General features: G+C 43.4%; 1 protein-coding gene across 2 annotated transcripts in view; it reads left to right on the top strand.

The window, feature by feature from the left end:
* SLC5A2 (solute carrier family 5 member 2) overlaps positions 1 to 21,574 on the top strand; it is a 64,010-nt gene that overhangs the window by 20,680 nt on the left and 21,756 nt on the right. For both annotated transcript variants that reach the window (XM_040355794.1, XM_040355793.1), the window contains exon 4: positions 20,184 to 20,243. In XM_040355794.1, the coding sequence (XP_040211728.1) occupies positions 20,184 to 20,243 (60 nt within the window). The remainder of the gene's footprint in view (positions 1 to 20,183; positions 20,244 to 21,574) is intronic.

The raw sequence follows: 21,574 nt of genomic DNA, 5'->3' as shown, positions 1-21,574 counted from the left end.
TAAACACCACGCTATATACCATGATAAACACTGAGCTATATACCATGATAAACACTGAGCTATATACCATGATAAACACTGCGCTATATACCATGATAAACACTGAGCTATATACCATGATAAACACTGAGCTATATACCATGATAAACACTGAGCTATATACCATGATAAACACTGCGCTATATACCATGATAAACACTGCGCTATATACCATGATAAACACTGAGCTATATACCATGATAAACACTGAGCTATATACCATGATAAACACTGAGCTATATACCATGATAAACACTGAGCTATATACCATGATAAACACTGCGCTATATACCATGATAAACACTGAGCTATATACCATGATAAACACTGAGCTATATACCATGATAAACACTGCGCTATATACCATGATAAACACTGAGCTATATACCATGATAAACACTGAGCTATATACCATGATAAACACTGCGCTATATACCATGATAAACACTGCGCTATATACCATGATAAACACCGCGCTATATACCATGATAAACACTGAGCTATATACCATGATAAAACACTGCGCTATATACCATGATAAACACTGAGCTATATACCATGATAAACACTGCGCTATATACCATGATAAACACCGCGCTATATACCATGATAAACACTGAGCTATATACCATGATAAACACTGCGCTATATACCATGATAAACACTGCGCTATATACCATGATAAACACTGAGCTATATACCATGATAAACACTGCGCTATATACCATGATAAACACCGCGCTATATACCATGATAAACACTGAGCTATATACCATGATAAACACTGAGCTATATACCATGATAAACACTGAGCTATATACCATGATAAACACTGCGCTATATACCATGATAAACACTGCGCTATATACCATGATAAACACCGCGCTATATACCATGATAAACACTGAGCTATATACCATGATAAACACTGCGCTATATACCATGATAAACACTGAGCTATATACCATGATAAACACTGCGCTATATACCATGATAAACACCGCGCTATATACCATGATAAACACTGAGCTATATACCATGATAAACACTGAGCTATATACCATGATAAACACTGCGCTATATACCATGATAAACACTGAGCTATATACCATGATAAACACTGCGCTATATACCATGATAAACACTGCGCTATATACCATGATAAACACTGATCTATATACCATGATAAACACTGCGCTATATACCATGATAAACACTGAGCTATATACCATGATAAACACTGCGCTATATACCATGATAAACACCGCGCTATATACCATGATAAACACTGAGCTATATACCATGATAAACACTGATCTATATACCATGATAAACACTGAGCTATATACCATGATAAACACTGAGCTATATACCATGATAAACACTGAGCTATATACCATGATAAACACTGAGCTATATACCATGATAAACACTGCGCTATATACCATGATAAACACTGAGCTATATACCATGATAAACACTGCGCTATATACCATGATAAACACTGAGCTATATACCATGATAAACACTGAGCTATATACCATGATAAACACTGATCTATATACCATGATAAACACTGAGCTATATACCATGATAAACACTGAGCTATATACCATGATAAACACTGCGCTATATACCATGATAAACACTGATCTATATACCATGATAAACACTGAGCTATATACCATGATAAACACTGAGCTATATACCATGATAAACACTGCGCTATATACCATGATAAACACTGAGCTATATACCATGATAAACACTGAGCTATATACCATGATAAACACTGTGCTATATACCATGATAAACACTGAGCTATATACCATGATAAACACTGAGCTATATACCATGATAAACACTGAGCTATATACCATGATAAACACTGCGCTATATACCATGATAAACACTGCGCTATATACCATGATAAACACTGCGCTATATACCATGATAAACACTGCGCTATATACCATGATAAACACTGCGCTATATACCATGATAAACACTGCGCTATATACCATGATAAACACTGCGCTATATACCATGATAAACACTGAGCTATATACCATGATAAACACTGAGCTATATACCATGATAAACACTGAGCTATATACCATGATAAACACTGCGCTATATACCATGATAAACACTGAGCTATATACCATGATAAACACTGAGCTATATACCATGATAAACACCGCGCTATATACCATGATAAACACTGAGCTATATACCATGATAAACACTGCGCTATATACCATGATAAACACTGCGCTATATACCATGATAAACACTGAGCTATATACCATGATAAACACTGCGCTATATACCATGATAAACACTGATCTATATACCATGATAAACACTGAGCTATATACCATGATAAACACTGAGCTATATACCATGATAAACACTGCGCTATATACCATGATAAACACTGAGCTATATACCATGATAAACACTGCGCTATATACCATGATAAACACTGAGCTATATACCATGATAAACACTGAGCTATATACCATGATAAACACTGCGCTATATACCATGATAAACACTGCGCTATATACCATGATAAACACTGCGCTATATACCATGATAAACACTGAGCTATATACCATGATAAACACTGCGCTATATACCATGATAAACACTGCGCTATATACCATGATAAACACTGCGCTATATACCATGATAAACACTGAGCTATATACCATGATAAACACTGCGCTATATACCATGATAAACACTGAGCTATATACCATGATAAACACTGAGCTATATACCATGATAAACACTGCGCTATATACCATGATAAACACTGCGCTATATACCATGATAAACACTGCGCTATATACCATGATAAACACTGCGCTATATACCATGATAAACACTGCGCTATATACCATGATAAACACTGCGCTATATACCATGATAAACACTGAGCTATATACCATGATAAACACTGAGCTATATACCATGATAAACACTGCGCTATATACCATGATAAACACTGAGCTATATACCATGATAAACACTGCGCTATATACCATGATAAACACTGCGCTATATACCATGATAAACACTGAGCTATATACCATGATAAACACTGCGCTATATACCATGATAAACACTGAGCTATATACCATGATAAACACTGAGCTATATACCATGATAAACACTGAGCTATATACCATGATAAACACTGAGCTATATACCATGATAAACACTGAGCTATATACCATGATAAACACTGAGCTATATACCATGATAAACACTGATCTATATACCATGATAAACACTGCGCTATATACCATGATAAACACTGCGCTATATACCATGATAAACACTGCGCTATATACCATGATAAACACTGATCTATATACCATGATAAACACTGAGCTATATACCATGATAAACACTGCGCTATATACCATGATAAACACTGAGCTATATACCATGATAAACACTGCGCTATATACCATGATAAACACTGCGCTATATACCATGATAAACACTGCGCTATATACCATGATAAACACTGATCTATATACCATGATAAACACTGCGCTATATACCATGATAAACACTGCGCTATATACCATGATAAACACTGCGCTATATACCATGATAAACACTGAGCTATATACCATGATAAACACTGCGCTATATACCATGATAAACACTGCGCTATATACCATGATAAACACTGAGCTATATACCATGATAAACACTGATCTATATACCATGATAAACACTGCGCTATATACCATGATAAACACTGCGCTATATACCATGATAAACACTGCGCTATATACCATGATAAACACTGCGCTATATACCATGATAAACACTGCGCTATATACCATGATAAACACTGCGCTATATACCATGATAAACACTGCGCTATATACCATGATAAACACTGATCTATATACCATGATAAACACTGAGCTATATACCATGATAAACACTGAGCTATATACCATGATAAACACTGAGCTATATACCATGATAAACACTGCGCTATATACCATGATAAACACTGCGCTATATACCATGATAAACACTGCGCTATATACCATGATAAACACTGCGCTATATACCATGATAAACACTGAGCTATATACCATGATAAACACTGAGCTATATACCATGATAAACACTGCGCTATATACCATGATAAACACTGCGCTATATACCATGATAAACACTGAGCTATATACCATGATAAACACTGATCTATATACCATGATAAACACTGCGCTATATACCATGATAAACACTGAGCTATATACCATGATAAACACTGAGCTATATACCATGATAAACACTGAGCTATATACCATGATAAACACTGAGCTATATACCATGATAAACACTGAGCTATATACCATGATAAACACTGCGCTATATACCATGATAAACACTGCGCTATATACCATGATAAACACTGAGCTATATACCATGATAAACACTGCGCTATATACCATGATAAACACTGATCTATATACCATGATAAACACTGAGCTATATACCATGATAAACACTGAGCTATATACCATGATAAACACTGAGCTATATACCATGATAAACACTGAGCTATATACCATGATAAACACTGAGCTATATACCATGATAAACACTGCGCTATATACCATGATAAACACTGCGCTATATACCATGATAAACACTGAGCTATATACCATGATAAACACTGCGCTATATACCATGATAAACACTGATCTATATACCATGATAAACACTGAGCTATATACCATGATAAACACTGAGCTATATACCATGATAAACACTGAGCTATATACCATGATAAACACTGCGCTATATACCATGATAAACACTGAGCTATATACCATGATAAACACTGCGCTATATACCATGATAAACACTGATCTATATACCATGATAAACACTGCGCTATATACCATGATAAACACTGATCTATATACCATGATAAACACTGAGCTATATACCATGATAAACACTGAGCTATATACCATGATAAACACTGAGCTATATACCATGATAAACACTGCGCTATATACCATGATAAACACTGCGCTATATACCATGATAAACACTGCGCTATATACCATGATAAACACTGAGCTATATACCATGATAAACACTGCGCTATATACCATGATAAACACTGAGCTATATACCATGATAAACACTGCGCTATATACCATGATAAACACTGCGCTATATACCATGATAAACACTGAGCTATATACCATGATAAACACTGCGCTATATACCATGATAAACACTGCGCTATATACCATGATAAAACACTGCGCTATATACCATGATAAACACTGAGCTATATACCATGATAAACACTGAGCTATATACCATGATAAACACTGAGCTATATACCATGATAAACACTGCGCTATATACCATGATAAACACTGCGCTATATACCATGATAAACACTGAGCTATATACCATGATAAACACTGCGCTATATACCATGATAAACACTGCGCTATATACCATGATAAACACTGCTCTATATACCATGATAAACACTGCTCTATATACCATGATAAACACTGAGCTATATACCATGATAAACACTGCGCTATATACCATGATAAACACTGATCTATATACCATGATAAACACTGAGCTATATACCATGATAAACACTGAGCTATATACCATGATAAACACTGCGCTATATACCATGATAAACACTGAGCTATATACCATGATAAACACTGATCTATATACCATGATAAACACTGCGCTATATACCATGATAAACACTGCGCTATATACCATGATAAACACTGCGCTATATACCATGATAAACACTGAGCTATATACCATGATAAACACTGAGCTATATACCATGATAAACACTGAGCTATATACCATGATAACACTGCGCTATATACCATGATAAACACTGAGCTATATACCATGATAAACACTGATCTATATACCATGATAAACACTGAGCTATATACCATGATAAACACTGCGCTATATACCATGATAAACACTGAGCTATATACCATGATAAACACTGATCTATATACCATGATAAACACTGAGCTATATACCATGATAAACACTGATCTATATACCATGATAAACACTGCGCTATATACCATGATAAACACTGCGCTATATACCATGATAAACACTGCGCTATATACCATGATAAACACTGAGCTATATACCATGATAAACACTGAGCTATATACCATGATAAACACTGAGCTATATACCATGATAAACACTGCGCTATATACCATGATAAACACTGAGCTATATACCATGATAAACACTGCGCTATATACCATGATAAACACTGAGCTATATACCATGATAAACACTGAGCTATATACCATGATAAACACTGCGCTATATACCATGATAAACACTGCGCTATATACCATGATAAACACTGCGCTATATACCATGATAAACACTGAGCTATATACCATGATAAACACTGAGCTATATACCATGATAAACACTGAGCTATATACCATGATAAACACTGAGCTATATACCATGATAAACACTGATCTATATACCATGATAAACACTGCGCTATATACCATGATAAACACTGAGCTATATACCATGATAAACACTGCGCTATATACCATGATAAACACTGCGCTATATACCATGATAAACACTGAGCTATATACCATGATAAACACTGTGCTATATACCATGATAAACACTGCGCTATATACCATGATAAACACTGCGCTATATACCATGATAAACACTGAGCTATATACCATGATAAACACTGCGCTATATACCATGATAAACACTGCGCTATATACCATGATAAACACTGAGCTATATACCATGATAAACACTGAGCTATATACCATGATAAACACTGAGCTATATACCATGATAAACACTGCGCTATATACCATGATAAACACTGCGCTATATACCATGATAAACACTGAGCTATATACCATGATAAACACTGCGCTATATACCATGATAAACACTGCGCTATATACCATGATAAACACTGCGCTATATACCATGATAAACACTGCGCTATATACCATGATAAACACTGAGCTATATACCATGATAAACACTGCGCTATATACCATGATAAACACTGAGCTATATACCATGATAAACACTGAGCTATATACCATGATAAACACTGAGCTATATACCATGATAAACACTGAGCTATATACCATGATAAACACTGAGCTATATACCATGATAAACACTGAGCTATATACCATGATAAACACTGAGCTATATACCATGATAAACACTGAGCTATATACCATGATAAACACTGAGCTATATACCATGATAAACACTGCGCTATATACCATGATAAACACTGCGCTATATACCATGATAAACACTGCGCTATATACCATGATAAACACTGCGCTATATACCATGATAAACACTGAGCTATATACCATGATAAACACTGAGCTATATACCATGATAAACACTGCGCTATATACCATGATAAACACTGCGCTATATACCATGATAAACACTGCGCTATATACCATGATAAACACTGAGCTATATACCATGATAAACACTGCGCTATATACCATGATAAACACTGAGCTATATACCATGATAAACACTGAGCTATATACCATGATAAACACTGCGCTATATACCATGATAAACACTGAGCTATATACCATGATAAACACTGCGCTATATACCATGATAAACACTGAGCTATATACCATGATAAACACTGCGCTATATACCATGATAAACACTGAGCTATATACCATGATAAACACTGCGCTATATACCATGATAAACACTGAGCTATATACCATGATAAACACTGAGCTATATACCATGATAAACACTGAGCTATATACCATGATAAACACTGCGCTATATACCATGATAAACACTGAGCTATATACCATGATAAACACTGAGCTATATACCATGATAAACACTGCGCTATATACCATGATAAACACTGAGCTATATACCATGATAAACACTGCGCTATATACCATGATAAACACTGAGCTATATACCATGATAAACACTGAGCTATATACCATGATAAACACTGCGCTATATACCATGATAAACACTGCGCTATATACCATGATAAACACTGAGCTATATACCATGATAAACACTGAGCTATATACCATGATAAACACTGATCTATATACTATGATAAACACTGATCTATATACCATGATAAACACTGCGCTATATACCATGATAAACACTGAGCTATATACCATGATAAACACTGCGCTATATACCATGATAAACACTGAGCTATATACCATGATAAACACTGAGCTATATACCATGATAAACACTGAGCTATATACCATGATAAACACTGAGCTATATACCATGATAAACACTGAGCTATATACCATGATAAACACTGCGCTATATACCATGATAAACACTGCGCTATATACCATGATAAACACTGAGCTATATACCATGATAAACACTGCGCTATATACCATGATAAACACTGAGCTATATACCATGATAAACACTGAGCTATATACCATGATAAACACTGCGCTATATACCATGATAAACACTGAGCTATATACCATGATAAACACTGCGCTATATACCATGATAAACACTGAGCTATATACCATGATAAACACCTTTAAAAAAGGGCCAAAATACATCCCTGGGAATTACAGAGCAGTCAGCCTGACACCAATAGTATGTAAGCTCTCGGAGGGGATGATAAGGGACTATATACAAGATTTTAGTAATGAGAACGGGATCATTATCAGTAATCAGCATGGATTCATGAAGAATCGTTCTTCCCAAACCGATCCATTAACCTTCTATGAGGCGGTGATATGCCATCTAGATAAAGGAAGGCCCGTAGACGTGGTGTATCTAGATAAAGGAAGGCCCATAGATGTGGTGTATCTAGATAAAGGAAGGCCCGTAGACGTAGTGTATCTAGATAAAGGAAGGCCCGTAGACGTGGTGTATCTGGATAAAGGAAGGCCCGTAGATGTGGTGTATCTAGATAAAGGAAGGCCCGTAGACGTGGTGTATCTAGATAAAGGAAGGTCCGTAGACGTGGTGTATCTAGATAAAGGAAGGTCCGTAGATGTGGTGTATCTAGATAAAGGAAGACCCGTAGACGTAGTGTATCTAGATAAAGGAAGGCCCGTAGACGTGGTGTATCTGGATAAAGGAAGGCCCGTAGATGTGGTGTATCTAGATAAAGGAAGGCCCGTAGACGTGGTGTATCTAGATAAAGGAAGGTCCGTAGACGTGGTGTATCTAGATAAAGGAAGGTCCGTAGATGTGGTGTATCTAGATAAAGGAAGGCCCGTAGACGTGGTGTATCTGGATAAAGGAAGGCCCATAGATGTGGTGTATCTGGATAAAGGAAGACCCGTAGACGTGGTGTATCTAGATAAAGGAAGGTCCGTAGATGTGGTGTATCTAGATAAAGGAAGGCCCGTAGACGTGGTGTATCTAGATAAAGGAAGGCCCGTAGACGTGGTGTATCTAGATAAAGGAAGGCCCGTAGACGTGGTGTATCTGGATAAAGTAAGGCCTGTAGACGTGGTGTATCAAGATAAAGGAAGGCCCGTAGACGTGGTGTATCTAGATAAAGGAAGACCCGTAGACGTGGTGTATCTGGATAAAGGAAGGTCTGTAGATGTGGTGTATCTGGATAAAGGAAGGCCCGTAGATGTGGTGTATCTAGATAAAGGAAGGTCCATAGACGTGGTGTATCTAGATAAAGGAAGGCCCGTAGATGTGGTGTATCTAGATAAAGGAAGACCCGTAGACGTAGTGTATCTAGATAAAGGAAGGCCCGTAGACATGGTGTATCTGGATAAAGGAAGGTCCGTAGACGTGGTGTATATAGATAAAGGAAGGCCCGTAGACGTGGTGTATCTGGATAAAGGAAGGCCCGTAGACGTGGTGTATCTAGATAAAGGAAGGCCCGTAGACGTGGTGTATCTAGATAAAGGAAGGTCCGTAGACGTGGTGTATCTAGATAAAGGAAGGTCCGTAGATGTGGTGTATCTAGATAAAGGAAGACCCGTAGACGTGGTGTATCTAGATAAAGGAAGGTCCGTAGATGTGGTGTATCTAGATAAAGGAAGGCCTGTAGACGTGGTGTATCTAGATAAAGGAAGGCCCGTAGACGTGGTGTATCTAGATAAAGGAAGGCCCGTAGACGTGGTGTATCTGGATAAAGGAAGGCCCGTAGATGTGGTGTATCTAGATAAAGGAAGGCCCGTAGATGTGGTGTATCTAGATAAAGGAAGGCCCGTAGACGTGGTGTATCTAGATAAAGGAAGGTCCGTAGATGTGGTGTATCTAGATAAAGGAAGGCCCGTAGACGTGGTGTATCTAGATAAAGGAAGGCCCGTAGACGTGGTGTATCTAGATAAAGGAAGGCCCGTAGACGTGGTGTATCTGGATAAAGGAAGGCCCGTAGATGTGGTGTATCTAGATAAAGGAAGGCCCGTAGATGTGGTGTATCTAGATAAAGGAAGGCCCGTAGACGTGGTGTATCTAGATAAAGGAAGGCCCGTAGACGTGGTGTATCTAGATAAAGGAAGGCCCGTAGACGTGGTGTATCTAGATAAAGGAAGACCCGTAGACGTGGTGTATCTAGATAAAGGAAGGCCCGTAGACGTGGTGTATCTAGATAAAGGAAGGCCCGTAGACGTGGTGTATCTAGATAAAGGAAGGTCCGTAGACGTGGTGTATCTAGATAAAGGAAGGTCCGTAGATGTGGTGTATCTAGATAAAGGAAGACCCGTAGACGTGGTGTATCTAGATAAAGGAAGGTCCGTAGATGTGGTGTATCTGGATAAAGGAAGGCCCGTAGATGTGGTGTATCTAGATAAAGGAAGGTCCGTAGACGTGGTGTATCTAGATAAAGGAAGGCCCATAGATGTGGTGTATCTGGATAAAGGGAGGCCCGTAGACGTGTGTATCAGCCGTTGGAGACGTCCTTTTCCCTAGCAAGTTGCTGTATGCAAGTAAAACCGGTATCATCCCATCTACAAGATCCAGAGAGAGAGTCAGGCTCCGCTGTGAAAGGAGCAGATTAATAGTTCCATAGAGTCCCCTTTCAAGAACGAGACGCGGCTACGGTTTGAAGGGTCAAAATAGACTGAATTTAATGGTACATTTACCTGGTTTATATCTGGTTACAAGCTGTTACAGGAACAATGACAATCTCCGCCCCCCCTCACAAAGGGGGGGCTTCAATACAGATACTTTGAAATAATGTCATCCCCTTAAGCTAATCACTTAATCAGTCTCTAGACACTTCGGCTCCGAGCTATGTTTAACATGACCTGATCAGACACATTCCTTTATCAATAGAATTCAATTAACCTTTACAACAATACACACTCACAGATGATCCCATCAGCATACACCTGACAGGAGACTGCTTAACTGGTAATACACAAAAGAGAGTCAATTAGCTGAAGAAAGGGGGACATTAGCATTTAGCAGTGAAAGAGTCCCTTGTACAATTAACCCTTTGTATGCCTCACTGTAGGATTATTATCAATGTCCAGGCAGAATACATAGTTCCATTACACTGCTCCCCTTTTGTGGAACACTCCGGCAGACCCGGATTGATCCTTTTCGGGTCAACTTGGGGATGTCCGGTCTGCTGTTAGGGTAAAAGTTCCGTTTGCCTGGACAGTCCGTCGGCATTCCCATTGAATCTGCCAGGGCGGTATTGGATAGAAAAATTGTAGGGTTGTAGGGCCAAGCTCCATCTTAGCAAGCGACCATTATCTCCGGCTACTCGGTTCAGCCATACTAGTGGGTTATGGTCCGTGATCAGGGTGAATTCCTGACCATACAGGTAGGGTGTGAGCTTCTTTAAAGCCCAAACCAGGGCTAAACATTCCTTTTCCACGGCCGCGTAGCTCACTTCCCTGGGTAATAGTTTTCTACTCAGGTACGCGACAGGGTGTTCTCCTCCATCCTCCCCGATCTGGCTTAGAACTGCCCCCAGTCCGTACATGGACGCATCTGTATGAACGACAAATCTTTTGTTAGGGACGGGGGCAGATAGAACAGGTGCGTTGATCAATGCTTGTTTCAAGGTTTGGAATGCTGTTTCACAGGCGGGAGACCACAGGACTACTCTAGGCAAATTCTTTTTGGTCAAATCCGTCAGGGGTTTGGCAATGGTACTGTAGTCAGGGACAAATTTTCTGTAATACCCCGCTGTCCCTAGAAATGCCAGTACCTGGGTCTTAGTGTGGGGTGTTGGCCAATTGGCTACAGCCTCAACCTTAGCGGGTTCTGGTCGTTGTTTCCCACACCCCACTCTGTGTCCCAAGTACTGGACTTCTGCCATCCCGAAATTACATTTTTCTGGCTTCAGGGTTAGGCCGGCGGCCCTAATCTGATCCAGTACAGCCTCAACATGCCTCAAGTGTTCCCCCCAAGTCTCACTATAGATCGCAATGTCATCCAGGTACGCGCAAGCAAAATCCTGGAAGCCATCAAGGAGGCGGTCCACTAAGCGCTGAAATGTGGCTGGGGCGTTCTTCATCCCAAATGGCATGACCTTGAACTGGAATAAGCCAAATGGGGTGACAAATGCCGACTTAGGGATAGCCTCTTTGGACAGGGGAATCTGCCAATACCCTTTGCACAGATCGATTGTGGTCAGATAACGTCCCCTGGCAATACGATCTAATAGCTCGTCTACTCGGGGCATGGGGTAGGCATCTGTCACGGTTCTGTCATTGAGGCGTCGGTAATCGACACAGAATCGGGTTGTTCCGTCCTTTTTGGGTACTAGGACAACGGGCGAGGCCCAGGGGCTGTCAGATGGTTCTATGATCCCCAGTCTTAACATTTCTTGTATTTCCTTCCTCATCTCCTCTTTTACTGCCTCAGGGATTCTGTAGGGAGTCTGTCTGAGAGGGTTTTGTCCTGGGGTCTCTACGTAGTGCGTCGCTAAGAGAGTGTACCCGGGCTCCTGGGAAAATGTCAGTCCTTTCTCAGTTATCAATTGTCGCATCTGTCCCTTTTCTGCGGGAGGTAACCGCTCCCCTAGCTGTATCGTATTGAGCAGAGTCTTAGGTTCCGAATCTGCTAATAGATCTGGGATGGGTAAGCTGTCAGGGTCTTCAGTGGCTGGAATACATATGGCTGCTACATCCTCTGGTCTTTCCTGATACTCTTTTAATAAGTTTACATGAAAGGACTTCTGGACCCTTTCATCTTGGCTGCTGGCGATTACATATGTAGTATCGCAGACTTGCGCTACCACTTTGTAAGGGCCCTGCCATGAGGTCTGGAGCTTATTCCCTTTGACAGGCCTAAGCACCAGCACCTTCTGGCCCACTTGAAACGTTCTCTGACGGGCGCCCCGGTCGTACCAGTGTTTCTGTCATCCCTGGGCCGCTTGGAGATGGTCCTGTGCCATCCGAGCTAAATGTTCCATGCGGTCCCGCATTTCCAGCACATATGGCATGATGAGGACACCTTCATGTTCTGTCTCGCCCTCCCAGTGCTCCCGGATGAGGTCGAGGGGGCCTCGCACTCTCCGTCCATAGAGCAGCTCGAAGGGGGAGAACCCTGTGGATTCCTTTGGTACCTCTCGATAGGCAAACAAGAGGTGCGGCAAAAATGGCTCCCAGTCTCTGTATTCCGCCGTAAAGGTCCGCAGCAATTGCTTGAGGGTACCATTAACGCGTTCACAGAGACCGTTGGTCTGAGGGTGGTACGGTGAACTAAGCAGGGTCTTAATACCGCAGACCTTCCATAACTGTTGAGTTAGGTCTGCAGTAAACTGGGTCCCTCGGTCGGACAGGATTTCCTGAGGGAACCCCACTCGGGTGAATATCCCGACGAGCGCACTGGCATTAGTGTCCGCCTGAATATTCGTCAGAGCGACGGCCTCCGGGTAGCGGGTAGCATAGTCTACTACGGTAAGAATATATTTCTTACCCGAGGGAGTGGGGTTAGGTAGAGGTCCCACTAGGTCGACTGCTACCCTGCTAAACGGTTCCTCGATCACGGGCATAGGTGACAGTCGAGCCTTAGGGTGGTCCCCTCTTTTTCTTACCTGTTGGCATACGTCACAGGTGCTGCAGTAACGTCGCACATCCTTCGAGATCCCCGGCCAAAAGAAAGTCTGGGTGATCCTGTAGGTGGTGCGGTTACCCCCTAGGTGCCCTGCCAACGGAATGTCGTGGCCGATTCGGAGAAGTTCCAACCGGTACTTTCTAGGTACCACTAGTTGGCGCTTTTGCGAAGGGACAGCGCCTCTCTTTCGGCCTTCGGTCAATCTGTATAACCTGTCACCATCCCATATAAAATGTTCCCGCTCATCCCCTCTACTGTCTGCTAATTCTCGATACTTTTGAAGGGTGGGGGTCCTCCCTAGTTTCCCTCCCAAATTCCTCTGGGATGTCCCAAGCTATGGATCTCTCTACCGTAGTGGGGTTACATGTCGGTTCTTGGCTTACCTGGGTCTCCTGGCCTGTTGTAGGATCATCTGTGATACGGGTCTGTGAGCGGGTGGTCACGGGGCAACCCGCAGCAGGTGTAGGTAAATACGCCGAAGTCAGAGGGCCAATGTCGTTGCCCAGCACCACCTCGGCAGGTAGGTTGTCCATGATACCAACTGTGGTCTTTCCTGACCCGACTCCCCAGTCTAAGTGCACCCGGGCGGTGGGTAAGCAGAATACAGCGCCCCCTGCAACCCGGACGGCAACTGTGCGAGTAGACACGTTCTCTGGCTTTACCAGATGTTTTTGAATCAAAGTGATAGTAGCCCCGGAATCTCTTAGTCCTTGTGCTACTTGTCCATTCACCCGTACCTCCTGACGGTGATGCTGACGGTTATCTGGAGAGGCAGCTTGTATTGGGTCTGCCTCATACAAAATTCCCAGACATTCCTCCGGGCCCCCCTCGGTCTCCAGGCAGTGGGCCGCAGAGGGACGTGGTGGAGTGACCTCTGTATTGGGTGTTGTGCGTCTCCAGTTGTTATTTGTAGCTCTCAAAGGGCAATAACAAGCAATATGTCCTGTGTTGCTGCAGTGATGGCACGTCACCCTAGACGAATCCCAGGGGTAGTTGTTAGGCCCCTGAGGACGTGGTGGTCCTGGTGGGACTGGAGCCCGAAACTCTGGGCGTGGGGTGATGGTTGGAGTACGCGGTTCTACCTTCTGAGCCAGCCGTGTAGTACTCTTGCTTACTTTCCTTGTTTCCGCATACTCATCTGCTAGCCGAGCCGCCTCGTTTAAGTTAGCGGGACGGCGATCTCGTATCCAGTCTTGTATGTCTGCGGCCAGGTCTTGGAAGAAATGTTCCATTAGGAACAGCTGCAATACTTCCTCCCCAGTGTTGGCCTTGCACCCTTGGACCCAAAGGGATGCCACCCTTTGTAACCGGTTGGCCCATTCCATGTGGGAGTCCACAGCCCTCTTCTTGGACTCCTGGAAGCGACGGCGGTAGGCTTCTGGAGTTACGGCATATCGGATTAGCAGCGGCTTTTTAACTTGCTGATATTGTAAAATATCCTCTGGAGAGAGACGCCGAAAGGCTTCATTGGCTTTGCCCGACAATTTCCCCGACAAAATAGTGACCCATTGGTCTGGTGGTACCTGGTGTAGTGAGCACTGCCTCTCAAAGTCCGCCAAATATCCATCGATTTCCTCCTCACTTTTTACAAAAGCTTTAAATGCAGTGAACAGTATTTTCTTTCCTGTAGCCGCGGGTGGGGGGGTAGGAACTGCAGGTGTAATGGGCTGTCTCGCTCTTACCAGTTCCAGTTCTTGTCCCCTCTTCGTTTGTATCTCCTCCCTTGCTTCCCGGAACAGCTGGTTGATTAGTTCCACGGACGTTTCTGGATACAAGGATAATCTCCGCTGTACAATCCCAGTAATTACATCTTCCTCGCTGACCGGTGCAAGGGGCTCCGTTCCTTCCATGGATCCATCCATTTCGTCCAGCTCCAGCAGGTCAGCGATCAGCTCCCTCCGTGGTCTGTTGCTGGCACTCCTACCACGACTCTCCAATAAATCTTTTAGTGTGGATCTTTTCAGCCTGGCGTACTGCGACTCCATTCAGAACTTGCTCTTTGGATAAAAGGACCATCCCGCTGCTGCCAACCAATGTAACGGCTACCCAGCTAGTGAGAGGGTATCAGCCGTTGGAGACGTCCTTTTCCCTAGCAAGTTGCTGTATGCAAGTAAAACCGGTATCATCCCATCCACAAGATCCAGAGAGAGAGAGACAGACTGAGCTGTGAAAGGAGCAGATTAATAGTCCCATAGAGTCCCCTTTCAAGAACGAGACGCGGCTGCGATTTGAAGGGTCAAAATAGACTGAATTTAATGGTACATTTCTGCTGGTTTATATCTGGTTACAAGCTGTTACAGGAACAATGACAGTCTCCGCCCCCTCACACAGGGGGGCTTCAATACAGATACTTTGAAATAATGTCATCCCCTTAAGCTAATCACTTAATCAGTCTCTAGACACTTCGGCTCCGAGCTATGTTTAACATGACCTGATCAGACACATTCCTTTATCAATAGAATTCAATTAACCTTTAGAACAATTACACACTCACAGATAATCCCATCAGCATACACCTGACAGGAGACTGCTTAACTGGTAATACACAAAAGAGAGTCAATTAGCCTTTAGCAGTGAAAGAGTCCCTTCTACAATTAACCCTTTGTAGGCCTCACTGTAGGATGATTATAGATGTCCAGGCAGAATACATAGTTCCATTACAACGTGGTGTATCTAGATAAAGGAAGGCCCGTAGATGTGGTGTATCTAGATAAAGGAAGGCCCTTAGACGTGGTGTATCTAGATAAAGGAAGGCCCGTAGATGTGGTGTATCTGGATAAAGGAAGGCCCGTAGATGTGGTGTATCTGGATAAAGGAAGGCCTGTAGACGTGGTGTATCTAGATAAAGGAAGGCCCGTAGACGTGGTGTATCTGGATAAAGGAAGGCCCGTAGATGTGGTGTATCTGGATAAAGGAAGGCCCGTAGACGTGGTGTATCTAGATAAAGGAAGGCCCGTAGACGTGGTGTATCTGGATAAAGGAAGGCCCGTAGACGTGGTGTATCTGGATAAAGGAAGGTCCGTAGATGTGGTGTATCTAGATAAAGGAAGGCCCGTAGATGTGGTGTATCTAGATAAAGGAAGGCCCGTAGACGTGGTGTATCTAGATAAAGGAAGGCCCGTAGATGTGGTGTATCTAGATAAAGGAAGGCCCGTAGAAGTGGTGTATCTGGATAAAGGAAGGCCCATAGACGTGGTGTATCTAGATAAAGGAAGGCCCGTAGACGTGGTGTATCTAGATAAAGGAAGGCCCGTAGACGTGGTGTATCTAGATAAAGGAAGGCCCGTAGATGTGGTGTATCTGGATAAAGGAAGGCCCGTAGACGTGGTGTATCTGGATAAAGGAAGGCCCGTAGACGTGGTGTATCTGGATAAAGGAAGGCCCATAGACGTGGTGTCTCTGGATAGAGGAAGGCCCGTAGACGTGGTGTCTCTGGATAGAGGAAGGCCCGTAGACGTGGTGTCTCTGGATAGAGGAAGGCCCGTAGACGTGGTGTATCTAGATAAAGGAAGGCCTGTAGACGTGGTGTATCTAGATAAAGGAAGGCCCGTAGATGTGGTGTATCTAGATAAAGGAAGGCCCGTAGATGTGGTGTATCTAGATAAAGGAAGGCCCGTAGACGTGGTGTATCTAGATAAAGGAAGGCCCGTAGATGTGGTGTATCTGGATAAAGGAAGGCCCGTAGACGTGGTGTATCTGGATAAAGGAAGGCCCGTAGACGTGGTGTATCTAGATAAAGGAAGGTCCGTAGACGTGGTGTCTCTGGATAGAGGAAGGCCCGTAGACGTGGTGTATCTAGATAAAGGAAGGTCCGTAGACGTGGTGTCTCTGGATAAAGGAAGGTCCGTAGACGTGGTGTCTCTGGATAAAGGAAGGCCCGTAGACGTGGTGTCTCTGGATAGAGGAAGGCCCGTAAGACATGGTGTATCTAGATAAAGGAAGGCCCGTAGATGTGGTGTATCTGGATAAAGGAAGGCCCGTAGACGTGGTGTATCTGGATAAAGGAAGGCCCGTAGACGTGGTGTCTCTGGATAGAGGAAGGCCCGTAGACGTGGTGTCTCTGGATAGAGGAAGGCCCGTAGACGTGGTGTCTCTGGATAGAGGAAGGCCCGTAGACGTGGTGTATCTGGATAAAGGAAGGCCCGTAGACGTGGTGTATCTAGATAAAGGAAGGTCCGTAGACGTGGTGTCTCTGGATAGAGGAAGGCCCGTAGACGTGGTGTCTCTGGATAAAGGAAGGCCCGTAGACGTGGTGTCTCTGGATAGAGGAAGGCCCGTAAGACATGGTGTATCTGGATTTTACAAAAGCATTTGACACAGTTGCTCATAAATGATTACTGTATAAAGTAAGGTCTGTTGGCACGGACCATAGGGGGAGAGGATTTCACAAATACGGGACTGGTGACCCCACAATAGGGAGGAAACTATTCCCCGGAAGGGAGTTTAACAAGACACGTGGTCACTCATTATAATTTAGAAGAAAAGAGGTTTAACCTTAAACTACGTAGAGGGTTCTTTACTGTAAGAGCTGCAAGGATGTGGAATTCCCTTCCACAGGCGGTGGTCTCAGCGGGGGAGGGGCATCGATGGTTTCAAGAAACTATTAGATAATCACCTGAAGGACCCCAACATACAGAGAGATACAATGTAACACTGACATCCAATCACACACAGGGGAGGGGGGGACTTGTGTCTTTTTTCACCCTCACCTTCTATGTAACATGATAAGCACTGAGGTTCTCTGTATACTCCTTACCCATGAGGAAGTATTGGGTGCCTGAAGTACCGCCTCTCCAGGTGTGAAGTTCTTCTTACTATCCTCCTCTCCTGTTCCCTGGACTCTCTTCTTCTCTGGGCTACTCCTCTTCATTGGACTCTCCCCCTCATTGGACCCTCCTCCTCATTGGACTCTCCCCCTTATTGGACCCTCCTCCTCATTGGACACTCCCCCTCATTGGACCCTCCTCCTCTCCTCTGGACTACTTCTCTTTATTCAACTCTCTTCTTATTTGGATGCTCCGTCTCTCCTCTAAACTCCCTTCCTTTTCCATGGACTCTCCTTTTCCCCTGGACTCTCCTTTTTCATGGACTCTCCTTTTCCCTGGACTCTTCTTTTTTTCCTGGACTCTCCTTTTTTCCCTGGACTCTCCTTTTCCCCTGGACTCTCCTTTTCCCCTGGACTCTCCATTTTCCCTGGACTCTCCCTTTTCCCTGGACTCTCCTTTTTCCATGGATTCTCCTTTTCCCCTGGACTCTCCTTTTTCACTGGACTCTCCTTTTTCACTGGACTCTCCTTTTCCCCTGGACTCTCCTTTTTCCCTCTGGACTCTCCTTTTTCCATGGACTCTCCTTTTTCCATGAACTCTCCTTTTTCCCTGGACTCTCCTTTTTCCCTGGACTCTCCTTTTTCCCTGGACTCTCCTTTTTCCATGAACTCTCCTTTTTCCCTGGACTCTCCTTTTTCCCTGGACTCTCCTTTTTCCCTCTGGACTCTCCTTTTTCCCTGGACTCTCCTTTTTCCCTGGACTCTCCTTTTTCACTGGACTCTCCTTTTTCCCTCTGGACTCTCCTTTTTCCCTCTGGACTCTCCTTTTTCCCTGGACTCTCCTTTTTCACTGGACTCTCCTTTTTCCCTCTGGACTCTCCTTTTTCCATGAACTCTCCTTTTTCCCTGGACTCTCCTCCATTTCTCTGCGCTCCTCTTCTCTATAAACTCTTTCTTTTCTCTAGGCTCTTCTTTAACCACTTGTCTACCAGCACTATATCACCTCCACACCCTGCAGAAGATACCCCTCCCCATGTATCCGGGGCTCTTCTGTCCCACCTGCTGTCCTTGTCTGGGACGGGTGAACAGCAGAGATCAGTGAACATTCATTTGCTGATCTCCTCTCCAGGGAATGAACACAGAAGTGACGTCCGGGAAGACACTAATAGACAACGATCCGCAGGGCAGGGGAGATGTTTGGAGTCTAACAGACAGTCTCTCTCTTTTCTCTCTCTCTCTCCAGGCTCTCTTCGTGGTTTTGCTCATGGGTTGGATTTTTGTTCCCGTATATCTGACAGCCGAGGTGAGAACAAAATATCAGAATTTGATATGAAATAAATGATATTGATTTTTTTTTTGCATTTCCAATCACTTTAGGAATTAGAGATGATCAAAGTTCAAAAGTCATTTTGTGACCCGTTCCTATTTAACAATGGAGCTAAACCAGTGCAAACCCTTCCATAATGATTATCACTGTACTAAGTACCTATAAATATCAATGGAGACAGGAGATCAGCTGGAGGAGTCCCAGGGCCAGTACCACAGGCAAGTGGCCAAAAGAGTCTCTGGGCTTGTACCACAAACAAGTGGCCAAAGGAGTGTCAGGGCCAGTACCACAGGCAAGTGGCCAAAGGAGTGTCAGGGCTGGTACCACAGGCAAGTGGCCAAAGGAGTGTCAGGGCTGGTACCACAAACAAGTGGCTGGAGGAGTCTCTGGGCTGGTACCACAAACAAGTGGCTGGAGGAGTCTCAGGGCAAGTGGCTGGAGGAGTCTCTGGGCTGGTACCACAGGCAAGTGGTAGAAGGAGTCTCAGGGCTGGTACCACATACAAGTGGCTATACGAGTCTCAGGACTGGTACCACAAACAAGTGGCTGGAGGAGTCTCAGGGCTGGTACCACATACAAGTGGCTATACAAGTTTCAGGACTGGTGCCACAGGAAAGTGGCCAAAGGAGTCTTAGGGCTAGTAATACAGGCAAGTAGCTGAAGGAGTCCCAGGGCTGGTGCCACAGGAAAGTGGCTGGAGCAGTCTTAGGGCTGGTACCACAAACAAGTGGCTATATGAGTCTCAGGACTGGTGCTACAGGCAAGTGGCCAAAGGAGTCTCGGGTCTAGTAATACAAGTAAGTAACTGGAGGAGTCCCAGGGCTGGTGCCACAGGAAAGTGGCTGGAGGAGTCTCAGGGCTGGTACCACAAACAAGTGGCTGGAGGAGACTCATGGCTAGTAATATAGGCAAGAGGCTGGAGAAGTTTGAGGACTGGTTCCGCAGCAAGAGGAGTAACAGGGATAGCAACATAGATGTGCACCTGGACACACAGGGCCACCCCACTTGAAGCTCAGTAGTCTGGTAGAAGTTAGCAGTAGTTGCACATATGGTGGAAGCAATGAGGTATAAGGTCCTTCCTCAGTGGTACATATGGTAGAGGAGGGATAGAGAAGGTCCTTCCTCAGTGGTACATATGGTAGAGGAGGGATAGAGAAGGTCCTTCCTCAGTGGTACATATGGTAGAGGAGGGATAGAGAAGGTCCTTCCTCAGTGGTACATATGGTAGAGGAGGGATAGAGAAGGTCCTTCCTCAGTGGTACATATGGTATAAGAAGGGAGGTACAAAGTTCCCCATTAGTGGCACA

This window comes from Rana temporaria, chromosome 6, assembly GCF_905171775.1.
Source record: "Rana temporaria chromosome 6, aRanTem1.1, whole genome shotgun sequence".
NCBI lineage: Eukaryota > Metazoa > Chordata > Amphibia > Anura > Ranidae > Rana > Rana temporaria.
This window is presented reverse-complemented; position numbering and strand designations above follow the sequence as displayed.